This window comes from Gorilla gorilla, chromosome 12 (assembly GCF_029281585.2).
Source record: "Gorilla gorilla gorilla isolate KB3781 chromosome 12, NHGRI_mGorGor1-v2.1_pri, whole genome shotgun sequence".
NCBI classification, from domain to species: domain Eukaryota; kingdom Metazoa; phylum Chordata; class Mammalia; order Primates; family Hominidae; genus Gorilla; species Gorilla gorilla.
Genome location: NC_073236.2, coordinates 33,617,100 through 33,631,129, shown reverse-complemented (window position 1 = coordinate 33,631,129; position 14,030 = coordinate 33,617,100). Strand labels below are relative to the sequence as shown.

The 14,030-nt window shown below is 38.5% G+C and overlaps 1 protein-coding gene across 4 annotated transcripts in view; it reads right to left on the bottom strand.

Moving 5' to 3' along the window:
- Nucleotides 1-8,172: 8,172 nt before the first annotated feature.
- LOC101147060 (tripartite motif-containing protein 43) overlaps nt 8,173-14,030 on the bottom strand; it is a 72,020-nt gene continuing 66,162 nt past the window's right edge. For 3 of the 4 annotated variants that reach the window (XM_055378628.2, XM_055378629.2, XM_055378630.2), the window contains 6 exons: nt 13,521-13,935; nt 12,815-12,910; nt 11,524-11,754; nt 10,588-10,610; nt 9,962-10,059; nt 8,177-8,859 (listed from right to left, as the gene is read on the bottom strand). In XM_055378628.2, the coding sequence (XP_055234603.1) occupies nt 8,378-8,859; nt 9,962-10,059; nt 10,588-10,610; nt 11,524-11,754; nt 12,815-12,910; nt 13,521-13,935 (1,345 nt within the window). In that variant the 3' untranslated portion in view covers nt 8,177-8,377. Of the gene's footprint in view, nt 8,860-9,961; nt 10,060-10,587; nt 10,611-11,523; nt 11,755-12,814; nt 12,911-13,520; nt 13,936-14,030 lie in introns of all 4 variants that reach the window. The other variant, XM_031008268.3, reaches the window with a different exon arrangement.

Here is a 14,030-nt window from a genome sequence, read left to right as displayed (position 1 = left end):
ATCTTGATCATGTATGCCTTCGCTTTAGTAGATCCTGTTTGATATTTGTGGAAACTGAAAGAACACCTGCTAAAATCCAGGTACACGTGCACCTGTGTAATATGTCTCCAAACACCTGTTAAAAAAAATAGAAAGGGTTTGTGCTTTCTACAAGATGAATCTTCCACTAAGTTCAGTGTGAGATCTGTAGGCAGTTTCTGAAAATATTATTTTCCTGCCATTTTCCCTTCTGGAAAGCATTTTATATTTCTTCTCTAATGAAAAACATAGTCTATCATATTGCTATGAATTAATGTCCTAGTGAAGTCGGAGTCTTGAAGACATTCTTTATACAAGTGAAGGGAGAAAAGGTCCAGAGAGTCTATCTTCTGCAGTAACCATGAAGAACCTATCCAGTCATCTTCCCTAGGCCCTATTATAAAAGTGAGTGGATGAAAAATAATATTTAGATTCCCCAAACTCCCAGTCTTGCCACGTCTCCAAACTGACCTAATGTAAATGAATTGCTCACTATTTTATACATGTTCAAAAAGCCAAATATATTATTGACCGTAGATGGGGAATATTTATTAGGGCTGTTACCTTGACCATTCCGCAAAGTTTTGTTGCTGGTGGATAAAGTAAGAAGGACCTTTTTTCTGGTAAAATCCCTGGGAGGGGCTATACTTTACCCACAAAGTAGCATGAGTTATGGAAATGTGTTTCTGGAAAGAAGTCGTGGAAATACAGGGAAGAAAGAATTTCAGGAAAGAGGAAAAACACCTGTGCACATGAATGTTCCACATCCTGATACCCCATGGTCAGTCAGTACCTGGATTAGCTCCACATTTGGTTTATGGGACTTTTCCTTCAGCTCCTCATACATTCCTTTTAAAATCTCCCTCTCATGGGCCATTCTGGCATCGCTTTTATGGAGTTGCTAAAAATTGTCTTCGTCCTCCTTTTGAAGCATCTCCAAGTGATGTTGCTGTTCTTCATGGAGAAATGCAGGCATCTTCTGATATTCAGCTCTGATTGCCTCTATCTTTAAATTCACATAATCCTGCAGTAACAATGGGTTAGTCAAAAACAGAACCGACGTACTCATCTCCTGTTGAATCTCACTGATTCCTCTGTCTCTTGAACATCCTATATTTTAACTGTTAGTCTTGCCAATTCTCAGACTATACGAAATTTTACTCTTTTTTCTTTTCCGCATGAAGATCAACCAACATAGATGTATCTAACCAAATATATTCACTTCATTCGTGATAAAGTGTTTTTTCTAAGATAGTCATAAAGAAGAAAAACAAATTGGATTCCTCTTTTCCAACTCATATTTATAGAAAAGTAAGACAGTTTGGGCTTAATAGTTAGACTCTAGAGCTATATTGACTAGAAAGGGAATAATTATTTTCATTTCTGAAATTTGGGGCAAGTTAATTCAATTCATTATGTGTGAAATAGCCTCAGACTAGCATGCTCAACTCAACGCATTTCACCAAGCAAAACCTATGCTAATAAGGCTTCATTTTTGATCTGGCGTTCTTTGTCTCTCTAATCTCATTTCTTTCCATTGTTTTTCATACTGACTTTAACATAAAACATAGACTTCTTTATGGTTCCTCAGCCCTCAAAATAAACACAAACTCAGTATTACTGCACATGTTGTTTTCTTCACCTAGAATTCTCTCTGCCTTTCTTTCTCTAAGCTTACACACACACACAAAACACACACACACACACACACACACACTTGTGTTTGCCTTCCTCTTCAAGACGTTGTCTCAATATGAATTTTTCATTGAGGCATTTTCTGACCACCCTGTTTAAAACTCAAACTCTCATCTCCAGTCCATGTCCTCTGTTCTCTTTTTCTTAGACCTTGGTATTTCAAATGAGCTAAGGATTCTTCATTTGAAATTGTCCAGTTGGAAGTCCTCTCTGACAGAGTTTCCCTTACTTGTGATTCAGAAATCCATCCACAGTCTCCTTTTAAAGTTACTTTTTGGATTTATAAAAAGTTGCATTCCACAAATGCGCTTTTAACTCACCCCTCGATTTTTCTGGACCATCAAAGCATTGCTCATCTGCCAAGAATCACAGGTATTGAAAACCACCTTAGACAGCAAATTCTCCCTTATGCAGGCATTTTTCTGAACCTGGACAACTGTTTATTCACCCGGAAAATTTCCATTCATTCTTCAAGACTCAAGCAAACGATTTGATCTTTGATTCTATATGTCCAATAGATAGATATTTGTGTCAGTTTCCATGTTGTACTGGGATTATTGCTTTACTAGTGTGTCTGTTACTTCTACTAGATTGTGAGGTCTGGTTGAAAGAACTTCTCCTTTATTGTATCTCTGCCTCTACTTTCATGGCCTGACCTGGATTTTACCATTATAGAAAACTGCTAATCACAAAGCCTGCAATCACAAAGTCAAGAATCTTGCTTTATAATCAGTGTTTCCTTTCTTTTTAGATTGGTTTTTCTGTATATGAGTTTAAATCTGTCTGATTACCTTTGGACCACAGTTTATTACTCTCTGTGGTTCTTGCAATTTGGGGGCCTCATCTTTTTTAACACTTCTCTTATTTCAGATCTTCTAGTGCATAATTTCAAAAATTTAGCACGAAAGGTAAGAAAGCAGAGTGCAGTGGATCATGCCTGTAATACCAGCCATTGGAAGGCTGCAGTGGGACGTTTCATGATTCAAGAAGTTTGAGACCAGCCTGGTCAACACTGTGAAACCTCATCATTACAGAAAAAAAATTTTACCAGGGTGTTGTGGCAAGCACCTGTAGTCCCAGCTACTGGGGAGGCTGAGGTGGGAGGATTGCTGGAGCACATGATGTTGAGGCTGCAGTTAGCTGGAATGCCCATCTCTGCATGCCAGCCTGGGTGACAGAGGAAGACCCTGTCTCAAAACAAGCAGACAAACAAAAAAGTAGCAATATAAAATATCTTACTAATATTTGTAATGTTAATGATGTTGAAACATATTGGATATATTTGGTTAACAATTTTTATTAAAATTAATTTCAGTTGTTTCTTATTGTTTTATAATGTAACTAGAAAATGTATTCCCACTGTGCAGCCATAAAAAATTATTGGATCATGTCTTTGCAGGGATAGGGAAGGAGCTGGAGGCTATTATCTTTAGCAAACTAACACAGGAACAGAAAACCAAATAGTGCATGTTCTCACTTATAAGTGGGAGCTAAATGATGAGAACATGTGGACACATAGAGGGGAACAACACACGCTGGGACCTATAGGAGGGTGGGGGGTTAGAAGAGGGAGAGGATCAGGAAAAATAACTAATGGGTGCTAGGCTTGAGACCTGGTTGATAAAATAATCTATACAACAAACCCTGATGACACAAGATTACCCATGTAACAAACCTGCGCATGTATTGCTGTACTTAAAATAAAGGTTTAAAAAAGTATTTTCTTGTCTTTCCTTTACAGTTTCTCTGCAAATGCATGAATTAAAGAAAAGCAATGAATATATTTTTCATGGGATAATATTCAAGATATATAGAAACAAAACTTCTGAGATTTAATTAAAACAATGTTAAGAAGAAAATGTATAGCATTATATTCATCTGTTATTTACAAATAAAGGTCTATCCCAAAGAGCCAGATAAACAAAAGTAAATTCATGCCAAAATCTAAAAAAAAGTAAAAAAATTGTAGAATATTGATTAAAAAGCATACAGTAAATGAAATCAATGAAGTCGAAAGTAGGCTATTTTTATTATTATTATTTTTTTTTTTATTTGAGACAGAGTCTCGCTCTGTCACCCAGGCTGGAGTGCAGTGGTGCGATCTCGGCTCCTTGCAACCTCTGCCACCCAGGTTCAAGTGATTCTCCTTCCTTAGCCACCCAAGTAGCTGGGATTACAAGCACGTGCCATCACGCTTGACTAATTTTTGTATTTTTAGTAGAGCTGGGGTTTCACCATGTTGGCTGGGCTGGTCTCAAACTCCTAACCTCAAATAATCCACCCACCTCGGCCTCCCAAAGTGCTGGGATTACAGGTGTGAGCCACCACACCCACCAAAAGTAGGCTCTTTAAATAGATCAATTAAATTGATAAATTCTTAGTGAGACTCAATTAAAAAATGGAGGAGTTCAAATCAAAAATAAATAGGCAAACACTTAGGTCATCCACAAATTAATATGTTAATAAGATTTTAAGATGACTTTTATGCTCATATACTTGATGATTTAGATGAAATAAGGAATTTCCCTGAAAAACATATCTGACAAAAACCAGCAGAAGAAACCACAGACAAATCTAAGATATGATTTAGATTCTAAAAATTTACCCTATTATTTAAAAAACAAAACTTCTCCCAGCAAAAAACCTGGTGATCGTTTTCAGTGAAATATTCACAACATTTAAGAAAAAAATCACACACTTTTAGACAAACCCTTCTAGAGAACAGAAAAAAGCAGTAATACTTCCCAACTCGTAACTTTGCTTTTCTGTTGTGTTTTTCTTTTACTTTTTGTAAACAGCTTCTCTCTCTGTTGCCCAAGCTGAAGTGGGATGGCAAGATCATAGCTCACTGAAGCCCAGAACTTCTAGGCCTCCTGTCTTGGCCTCCCAAAGGGCTGTGATGACAGGCTCTAGCTGCTGTGCCAAGCTCCAACATATAATTTTGATATTCGATCCTGATAAGTGTGTTACAAGAAATGCAAATTGCAGTACAGACTCTAAAATAAATGTAGGTGCAACAATTCAAAAAAGTTAGCTAGCTAATCAAATCTTGTGAGAGATAAACTCATATCATCTCCAAGTGGAGCTTATTCTAGAAAGGTTGACTAATGTAACATCAGAAAATGAAATAAGTAATCACGACATGAACAGGATGAAATACATATCATTGTTCCTGTAAAAAGAGGAAGAAAATATTTGATACAATGAAATGGTCATTTATGATTTTGAAAGCACTATTAAAAACACTTAAATAGCCATGAACTTTCTCTAATAAGAATATAATAACTAAGAGCCACTAGCATATTTAATTGAGAATTTGAAAGCTTCTACCCAGGAATGGGAATGAGATATAAATCCTGGTATCATCACTTGTGTTCAACACCTTGCTCGATGTCCTTTTCAATGCAACTAGGCAAGAAAAAGAAGTAAATAATGTGAGGGTTGAATAGAAATAAAGATATCATAATTGCATTATCAGCAAAACATGACAGTTCAGTGAAAAAATAACTCTCTAAACCATTAGATATATTCGTGAATTGAAAAACAAATTGAATCATGCATGCTTCTAAGACAATAGTTAAAAGTGAGAGTAAGCCAGACGCATTGGCTGACACCTATAATCCCAGCACATGTATATATATATACACACACAAACACACACACACAATTACTGTGAATATACGAATACTATATTACATAAAAATATGCCTAACACACCCATACACCCCACACCCACACACAAGGCTTTGAGAAGGGCCCTTTGTTCTGGGAAGGAGGCTTATGAGCAGTGAGTTTGGGAATCAAACCCAGGCAATTTAGCTTCAAGACATTGCTCTTAACCATGATACCATATTACTCTCAGCTGACTTTTTCATAGTGGGTGATAATACACAGTAGCCTCATGGCAATTCCAGGAAATGTAAGCACTCAAGAATTATTTTGAAATCTGCAGGAAATGTTGCTTGCTGTCTTCTTTATCCCTTGTTCTCTACAACTTTGCTTTTCCTCACCAAGGGTTATTTTTCTGACACATTTATGGGTGCATTCCATTAAAGAAAGAGTTTTACTTGGTGTCAGGCACTGACAGAAGCTCTCTTTCTCCATATATGCCTGAACTTGACTGTCCTCCTTCTGTTCCAATTATTTAACCCTGAATACCTTTTACCCTTTTAGATGTCACAAGGATGTGACTGAGCAGTTTCAAGGACACCAACTTTTGCTTTCTCCTCCTCCCTTAGAATCCTGCATCTGCATTGCTGGTCTCAGACAGAACAGGGAACCCCTATTTCCCATTCTGGGGTATTTTAATGATCAACTTTTCTTATGTTGTGAATTTGAAGGGCATGGACAGATCACTGGAAAGTGGACAGACAGGGACCTGTGTTCTGAGAACTGGGCCAGAAGACTGACAGAGGGGCAGAAGAATTTCAGAGTGATTCTGGCAGGCATCATGGTTCAGTAAGGGCCAGAGGAGAGGAACATATGGGCACAGGCTGAGAGGACTCCGACAAGACAGGGCCTATCTCTTTTGCAGCAGAATGTTAATAGATATTATATTTTTAGTAAACAGAGGACATTTCTCTGAGTCAGCATCAAAAACTTTCACAGTCTGGAAGAATGAACAGTCACAGGACCGAGCCTCACCTTCCCTTCTGAGTATGAGAGGCTACAAGGCAGTGAGAATGGAACAGCTTTTATCTGAGGTTAAAGCCAGTGTCTGTCTCTTCAGCCCACACTTACTGGTAAGGTCCAGTGGATGACTCGGCTACAGGTTTCTGAACTTCTGGCTTTTGAGGGAAAGACTTTGTCACCCTCTATGCTGAAGGTATTCTACGTGCTATGAACCCCAGTCAGTGGCTCTTAACATCAAGAAATCCTGGGAAGTACAAGGCATTCAGAAGGCCTACATGAATAGTTTGCAGCCGTGTATAGACATCAGAAGGCAGTTCCTGACAAGGATGCCCTGACCTTTTTCATCTCACTGACGTAGAATTACTGTGTCTGTCCCTGGTCATCTTGAAGGAGATGGACCACCCCTTCCCCCCCTCCACTCCAGTGTCATGTGCATCTTCCTCAGTGATTTTGCTGTGCTGTGTTCATAATGATTGTCCAGTTGATACCAAGTCTTGAAGAAAATTTCCAAAAGAATATTTACCTGGTCAATTGTCAATTGCCCTTTTCCAGGAATCTGGAAATTGAATGGTGTTTCTATAAGGGGCTCGTTGGACCTCATGTTTTATAGGACCCCCAGTCTCTGGATATAGATCCTCAGTGTCCACTCCTTAGGAAGAGTAGGTGTAGTAGGTTATATTCCTCCCCGACTCTCTCTAAAAGAGTGCTAAAATATATATTCCATCCCACATTGTTTTTCTATGGTGTAACTTCAAGACTGCTACCGCTGTGTGTGTGTTCTAGTCCCTTTACTTTGTGTAGAGTTGTGACTACAGCTGATGTTTTACTCTCTGGAATAATGGTAGTATACAATTCTCCTGACTGTATGGGAATCTTCACTGTGGAAAGTTATCTACCATGCTGTGAGCAAGCCCAAGCGGCTACCTGGAGAGGCCGTTTGAATATATTCTAGGTAACAGCCCCAAGCAAGGAACCTCAGACATCAGCCAGGATCATCTGCTGGACTGGAAGTAGAATGTTTCCATTATTTAATCAGTGATCATGAAAATGACCATCTGGTGGCTAGACAGACTCAATGGACTCACTATAAACTGGGTTTTCATCAGAACTGGGTTTTGTTTGTTTTGTTTTTTGCTTTGATTTAATTTAGTTAGTTTGTTTATTTTGTTTTTTTTTTTTTTACCTGATACTAATATGTTTCCAATGTAACATGAGGTGATGGTTATGTCTGGTCTCTAGGTTGTCAATGAGAATTCACAGTCTGTGTGAATTGGAAATATAAACACATTTTAAAGCAGACAATCTGCACATCTGTCTATTATTCCCTGGGTGATGCTGTTTGCTTTATTAAACAGCTACAGAATTCAATGTGGGTTAAACCCTTTTGGTTCTTGCTCAGACATCGCTTGCAAATTCTCAGAAAAGCAATAGGCTGTACCATTAGCCTATGTCTGTAGATGAATATACTATCTAGGTTTTTGTAGTGTGTTCTGATATTCACACAATGATGAAATCGCCTAACAATGCATTTCTCAGAATGTATTTTGTTGCCATAGGATGCATGACTGTTAAATTCCTGTTCTAGCCCTAAGATTCCATGAAAACTTCTGTGTAAAATAAATTTTTCCCCTCAAAGTGATGAGAGTAGAATTTACTGTATTAATAGGAGGGAACTCTCACACTTACAAGTGCATTGTACAAAACCCCGTCTGTCCATGATGTACAAAATTTGTTCCTGAATGAGATCATTAAGTTGGAATCACACACACACATATTTCCAGAATTCCATCCAATAAATTCACAAACACTTGAAAATCACAATACGTATTTTAGGGAATGGGCCATAAGAGATTATTTTAATTGTAAGAAAATGTACAAAAAATTTTGCATTTTACAAATTTTCTATTTAATAGCAATAAAATGAAGTGACACTAAAGTACAAAAAAGCCTGAACAGTATGATTTCTTTGTATCAACAGTGAAGGGCTCCCTTGTATATAGAGTTCCCAAACAGTAAGTTTTCTTAATCCTGATCATCTGTGGCCAGTGTAAAAGAAAGGCCTGACAGGAAAAGTTAAGGAGCCAGCTGGGTAACTCCATATGAGGGAACTCTTGGTGACATTCAAAAAACTCACACTTCCACTTTCAAAATCAAGAAACACACCAACCCGGCCCAGAGGTTTCTCTATATAGTGAGGATACACTGGGGAGGTGGTCAAGAGACTGAAATGATTATCCACCTTCAGACACAAAAGAAGAAATATGTCCTCAGAGTTAACCATTGTGCTATTCTTCCTTATCCGGGAGTCGTTACAGACTCCCAGAGCCCAGTCACAAGAGTTGTCCACATCCAGCTCCCAGTAGTGTTTCCCAAAGGAGAAGACCCTGGCTCCCCATGCAGCAAAATAGTCAGATCTGTCAGAATTCAAAGGTCCACGTCTAAACATCCAACTTCTCACATCCTCAAAGAGCCTGATATTGTGATTGGTTACTTCAAAATGGAAGGAAATTTCCACTGTAGAAAAAAGAGAATATTCCAGTGAAAATCAGTTTATAAATTCTTATGTTCAGATAAGAAAGAGATTCTCACTAGAAAACACAGGTCAAGATTAGAAAGAAACTTCTGTCTGGAAAAATGTTGGAATCAAAGGGTGTTAGGAGATCTGCACAAGTAAATGGCTAAACTAGGATGATCACAATTTCTATAAACTCAAAACGTATAAAGGGAAGGTCATGTCTATGTCTCGTTAGCGACCTTTCACAACAACTGAAAAACTGGAAGCTCCTGCACTGTAGCCAAGTCCATAGCAATAAAATTAAACTTAATTGTCTCCTCTCTGTCAGGGCAGAGCAGGAGGCTTTGGACAGGAGATGAGGTGGGGAGTTATTCTTAGTCCCAAATAAAAAAGTTATCACTTTCCAGAAATATTATGATCTGCCACTTAAGCTAGCAAATTCATACTTAAAGAGAAAATCTGAATCTGCCTTCTGAAAAGTGCAGATTCCTTGCAAAAATTATCTGACTTTCATGCCAGATTCAGGCACAGACTTCTTTTATTCTGCTGGATTTGTCATGATCTATCCTGGAGTTCTATCTAAGACCTCATCAACCACCAAATCATGTTCCTATTGTTCACAGATTCTCAGTTTTTGCATTGTTATATAAGTTACTCATGTATGCTTTAGTTGATTAAAAACATGGTTAAAATTATAAATGCTATGAAACTTCACCTAAAATGTATTAAAAAAAATTGTCACTCAAATCAGTCGTTAACTGCACTGAATTTGAAATTGAAATGTCCTGAATTCAGTTCTGTATACTTCATGTAATAATTGTATACATGAAATTGTATGAGAGAATGGTTCCTAAAGTCCTAAAGAGCCCTTCTGCATGTTTTATTTTTCTAAGAAATTTGTTATATGGCTGATTCCTATTACATTTCACCAGCTTTTATTTCGTTTAGTCTGTTTGATGATAGTGAAACTATAAATATAAATACCTATTCACAGGCTATTCTCTTCTTCTAGATGAAAGGTCATTACACTGGGAAAGCTGCCCATAGAAAACCATAATTGAAGGCATTGCATGTGGATCCCACCAACAGGGCCACACTCACCTCGGAAGCGGTTGAGCCTGTACACCAGTCCAGTGATGGGCCCTGCTGTGAGCTCTGGATTCACAGGCTGGGGCATGTGCAGCAGCACGGACTCACTCCTGCATGGAAGTAGGTTGAGTTTGTTAACTTTCTGATGTCTGTGTTTAAGAAACAGATTCCAACAGAAAATGCTTCATTCAGGCTCACTTCTGATACCGTAATGTACCTCCACAATGCTAGGTTGGGTTTGTGGCTCTTAGGGAATCTTTCTAACTATTCACTCCATTTCTAACCTACTGCCACTGAAAGATAAATGCCTCTCTCCCTATCTGCCACCAAATAGTTTATCTCTAATTATGATTCTGAATCGTAAAAAGAGGCAACTCTATACTAGCAACCTCTGCATTGCACTCTTCAAAACATAAACCCCTGAGTCACCTGGGAAAGTAAGAAAAGATTAATGTCTGATAAAAGGCATAGGTGACATTCATCATACCACATAAACACATGACTACACACACATACACACACAGTCACACTGACACATTATGGTGTTAGTAAATTATGTTTTCACTTTGTTGGAAACAGCTTGATGTTTTTCATAGCATGCCTTGTGCTCCAGTTTGCACTGATGGCCAAAAACATACCTTGCCACGATGTCTCCCAAATCCTGTAGAGAGAGAGAGAAAAAAAAAATGACTTCTTTAGAAAGTTGTTATTCTTGTTGGGTGAGGTGGTTCACACCTGTAATCCCAGCACTTTGGGAGGCCAAGGTGGGTGGAACGCCAAGGTGGGTGGAACACCTGAGGTCAAGAGTTCCAGACTAGCCTGGACAACATGGCAAATCCCCATCTCTACTAAAAATACACACACACAAAAAAATAGTGGGGTGTGGTGGTTCATGCCTTTAGTCCCAGCTACTAGGGAGGCTGAGGCAGGAGAATTGCTTGAGCCAAGGAGGCAGAACTTGCAGTGAGCTGAGATTGGGCCATTGGACTTCAGTCTGGGTGACAGAAGAAGACTCTGTCTCAAAATAAACACACAAAAAAGTTGTTATTCTGCCTATCTGGTCTTTAGGTTTTCAAAACTTTAGAATTACCACATACTATTACTGCAACTCTTTTAAAATGTATTCTCATCTCTAACAATTATACCAGTAAGACCTATTGACAATATGAATTTCTGATAAATTAAGGACCCTAAATTTGAGTGAGAGAGAAAGGTGTGAGTAGTGACTGTGCATTGCTGCAGCTGTCTACAACGTGGTCTTTTTCAAGGCTAGTCCCCAAAGTGTAATGTGGCTCAAATCAAGCATGACATTTTTTCTTCCAGAGTTTTAATGAAATGTGCTGGAGGAGGAAGCTTGTGGTAGAAAATGTTGTATGGAAAGCTAGTTGCACAATTCCATAAAGCTTTATTTCCATGATTAGGGTAGGAGTTATAGTTCATCTCTATAACCGGTGGGAATGACTCTCACCGTCAGTGCAGGAGATGAGGAAATAATGTCTTTGGTACCCAATGGAAAGCAAAGATGTAAAGGTCAGCTAACACAAAGTGTCTCAAGGGGCATCCTCCGTTCTTACCTGGAGCAGCTCCACATCTGGTTTATGACACATTTCCATTAGTTCCTGATACATTTCTTTCAAGTGTTTACTCTTTTGATCCATTTTGACCCAACTTCTCTGGAGTTGCTGAAAAATCTGTTGGTATTCCTTGTTCAGTCTCTCTAAATGTTGTTTTTCTTCCTTATGGAGAACCGGATGCAGCTTCCTATACTCATTCCTGATCATCTGTGCCCGTAAAACCACATCGCCCTGTAGGGATATGAATTTTGTAGGTTATACACCCAGGCCCACTTCCACCTCACAGAGCCCACAACTTCATCCTTCTCATTCCTTCTTTTATTTTCCATCCTTTACAAACAGGATGATGAGTTAAGCAAGACCTTCCTTCAAAATTTATGTAATTCATCAATTCCCAAACACTTGCAAAAAAGCCCTTTAAGTTTAAATGTTTAAATCAAATCGGAAATACAATTAGAAAACAACTAAAATGTATGACTGATTGTTACATTGTCATGGATAATACACATAATCTTTGTTATTCAGTTAGGTTGTTGTTTCAAATCTCTGTACTTCACAGCCTGAACAATCGCTCTTAGTAGAAATGTTTTTAGTATATTATAATCAGGATCAGAAGCCATCACACAAAAAGGATCTTAGTAAAAAATTTAACCCCCATCTCTCAAACCGACTACCTCTTTTCTGTCTCCTGTGTTTCTTCTGTCAAATCCATAGACTCTGTATTGCACTGCCATTCTAAGAACATTAATCCCCATTCCATTGTGTTTCTCCTCTCAATAATGACATATTTAGCCTCTCACTGCCCCAGTCATTTTTTATCCCTTCTCCTCAGCTTTTCCTCATGTTGCATTTTCTCCTACTTGGACTGGCATCGTGTGGGTCCTTTGCTATCAGATTTCACCAGCACAAGCACATTTCTTAAATTACTGTTCCCACCCAATTTGTTCCCCCTGGACAATATCATATTCACCAATAAATGCCTTTATTTCTCAATTATATACTATTTAATCAATATTTCATAATTCATTTTATACAGAAAACTGTCTGAAATACTTATTAATTTTAAGCACATACTTGCCCTTCAGAATTTATATTTATTTTTTACTTATCTGAAAAGCATTTACAGAAAACCTGAACAATCGTTATGTTGAACAGTCTGGTTGTTTTCCAGCCTATGAATAAACACATGACAAAATCTGGCATATGAGAATTTCAACTCAAGTTGCTAATATAAATGTTGTCAGCATGCCTGTCTCAAGCTGGTCAGGAGGACTCACGGTCTCATACTTACCCTCCAGAGGAAGGCTGTTCTTCTCTCCTCATATAGATTTCTCTGATTTTCTCGAATCTTTTTCCATAAAATCCTCATTTGCTTTAAGAGTTTCTCCTGCAAAAGAATTAAAGGTTGAACAACAGAAAGTCAAATACCAAAGATTCCACCATCTGAGTGGTATAAGCAGGCAAGGGATATAATATATAAATACATTAGTGAGAGGAGAAAAAAAATTTTTCATTGCTCATCCTTAATTGATATTTTTCAGTTTGAGGTTTCAGAATGTAGAACAGTTTAGGGAACTGAAGAGTGAAGATTTCCTGTAACCCAGCTAAATTAGTTCAGGGAAACATCCTGCTTCAGAACCCACTATGCTAGCCCGATTTTGTGGTGTGCTATTCCCATACTCATTTGTCCAGTAATATTAAATATATTTCCAAAATACCTTTCTTTGCACTGGTAGTTTTGGTAGCTTTTCAATGTCATTAGCATTGAACTGTAGAGTCAATAATAATGACATTTACTTAATCAGTCTCTTTTTGGGTGCAAGCTCCATGAAGGAAGGTAGAGTTGCACATTTTATTCAAAATGTCATCACTGGTACCTAGAACAGCACCTGGCACTCAGTAAAGAATGGAGTAATCACCGTGATTCTCATCATCCTTCTAATCTCTTTAACTCTGCCACCCTCCAGCTTTCAGGTGATCACAGAGCTCTCTCTTACCCGGTGTTCCTCAGCTGCCTCTTCGATGGGATAGTGTTTGTGAGCCCCGTGCTCCTGAGAGTTGGAGCACAGCAAGCAGAGGAGACTCTTGTCCATGTCACAGAACATCTTCTTTGTTTGCCTATGGGTCCCACATATTTGTTTCTCAGAGCTCAGGAATTGCCAGAGACTGGCTTTTCTGGCAATGGTCACTAAATTCTTCAGAAGAATATTGGTTTTGAAGTCCATTTTTGGTGATGGTTCCCTGCATGCAGGGCAGTTGGCAGGACTTTGGGCTTCCTCCCAGGAAAGGCAGAGACAGGGCCTACAGAAGCTGTGCCCACAGCAGATGGTGACAGGGTCTACCAGGTAGTTCAAACAGATGACGCAGGTGAGTTCCTTCTGGAAGGCATGTGAGAAGTCTGAGTCCATTTTCCTAAGGAAAGAAAACCACAGGAATTTAATCTTCTACCCTGGAGAGACAAAGATCCAAGCAAAGTTTGAATCAGATCGTGATCGAATAATATCCTT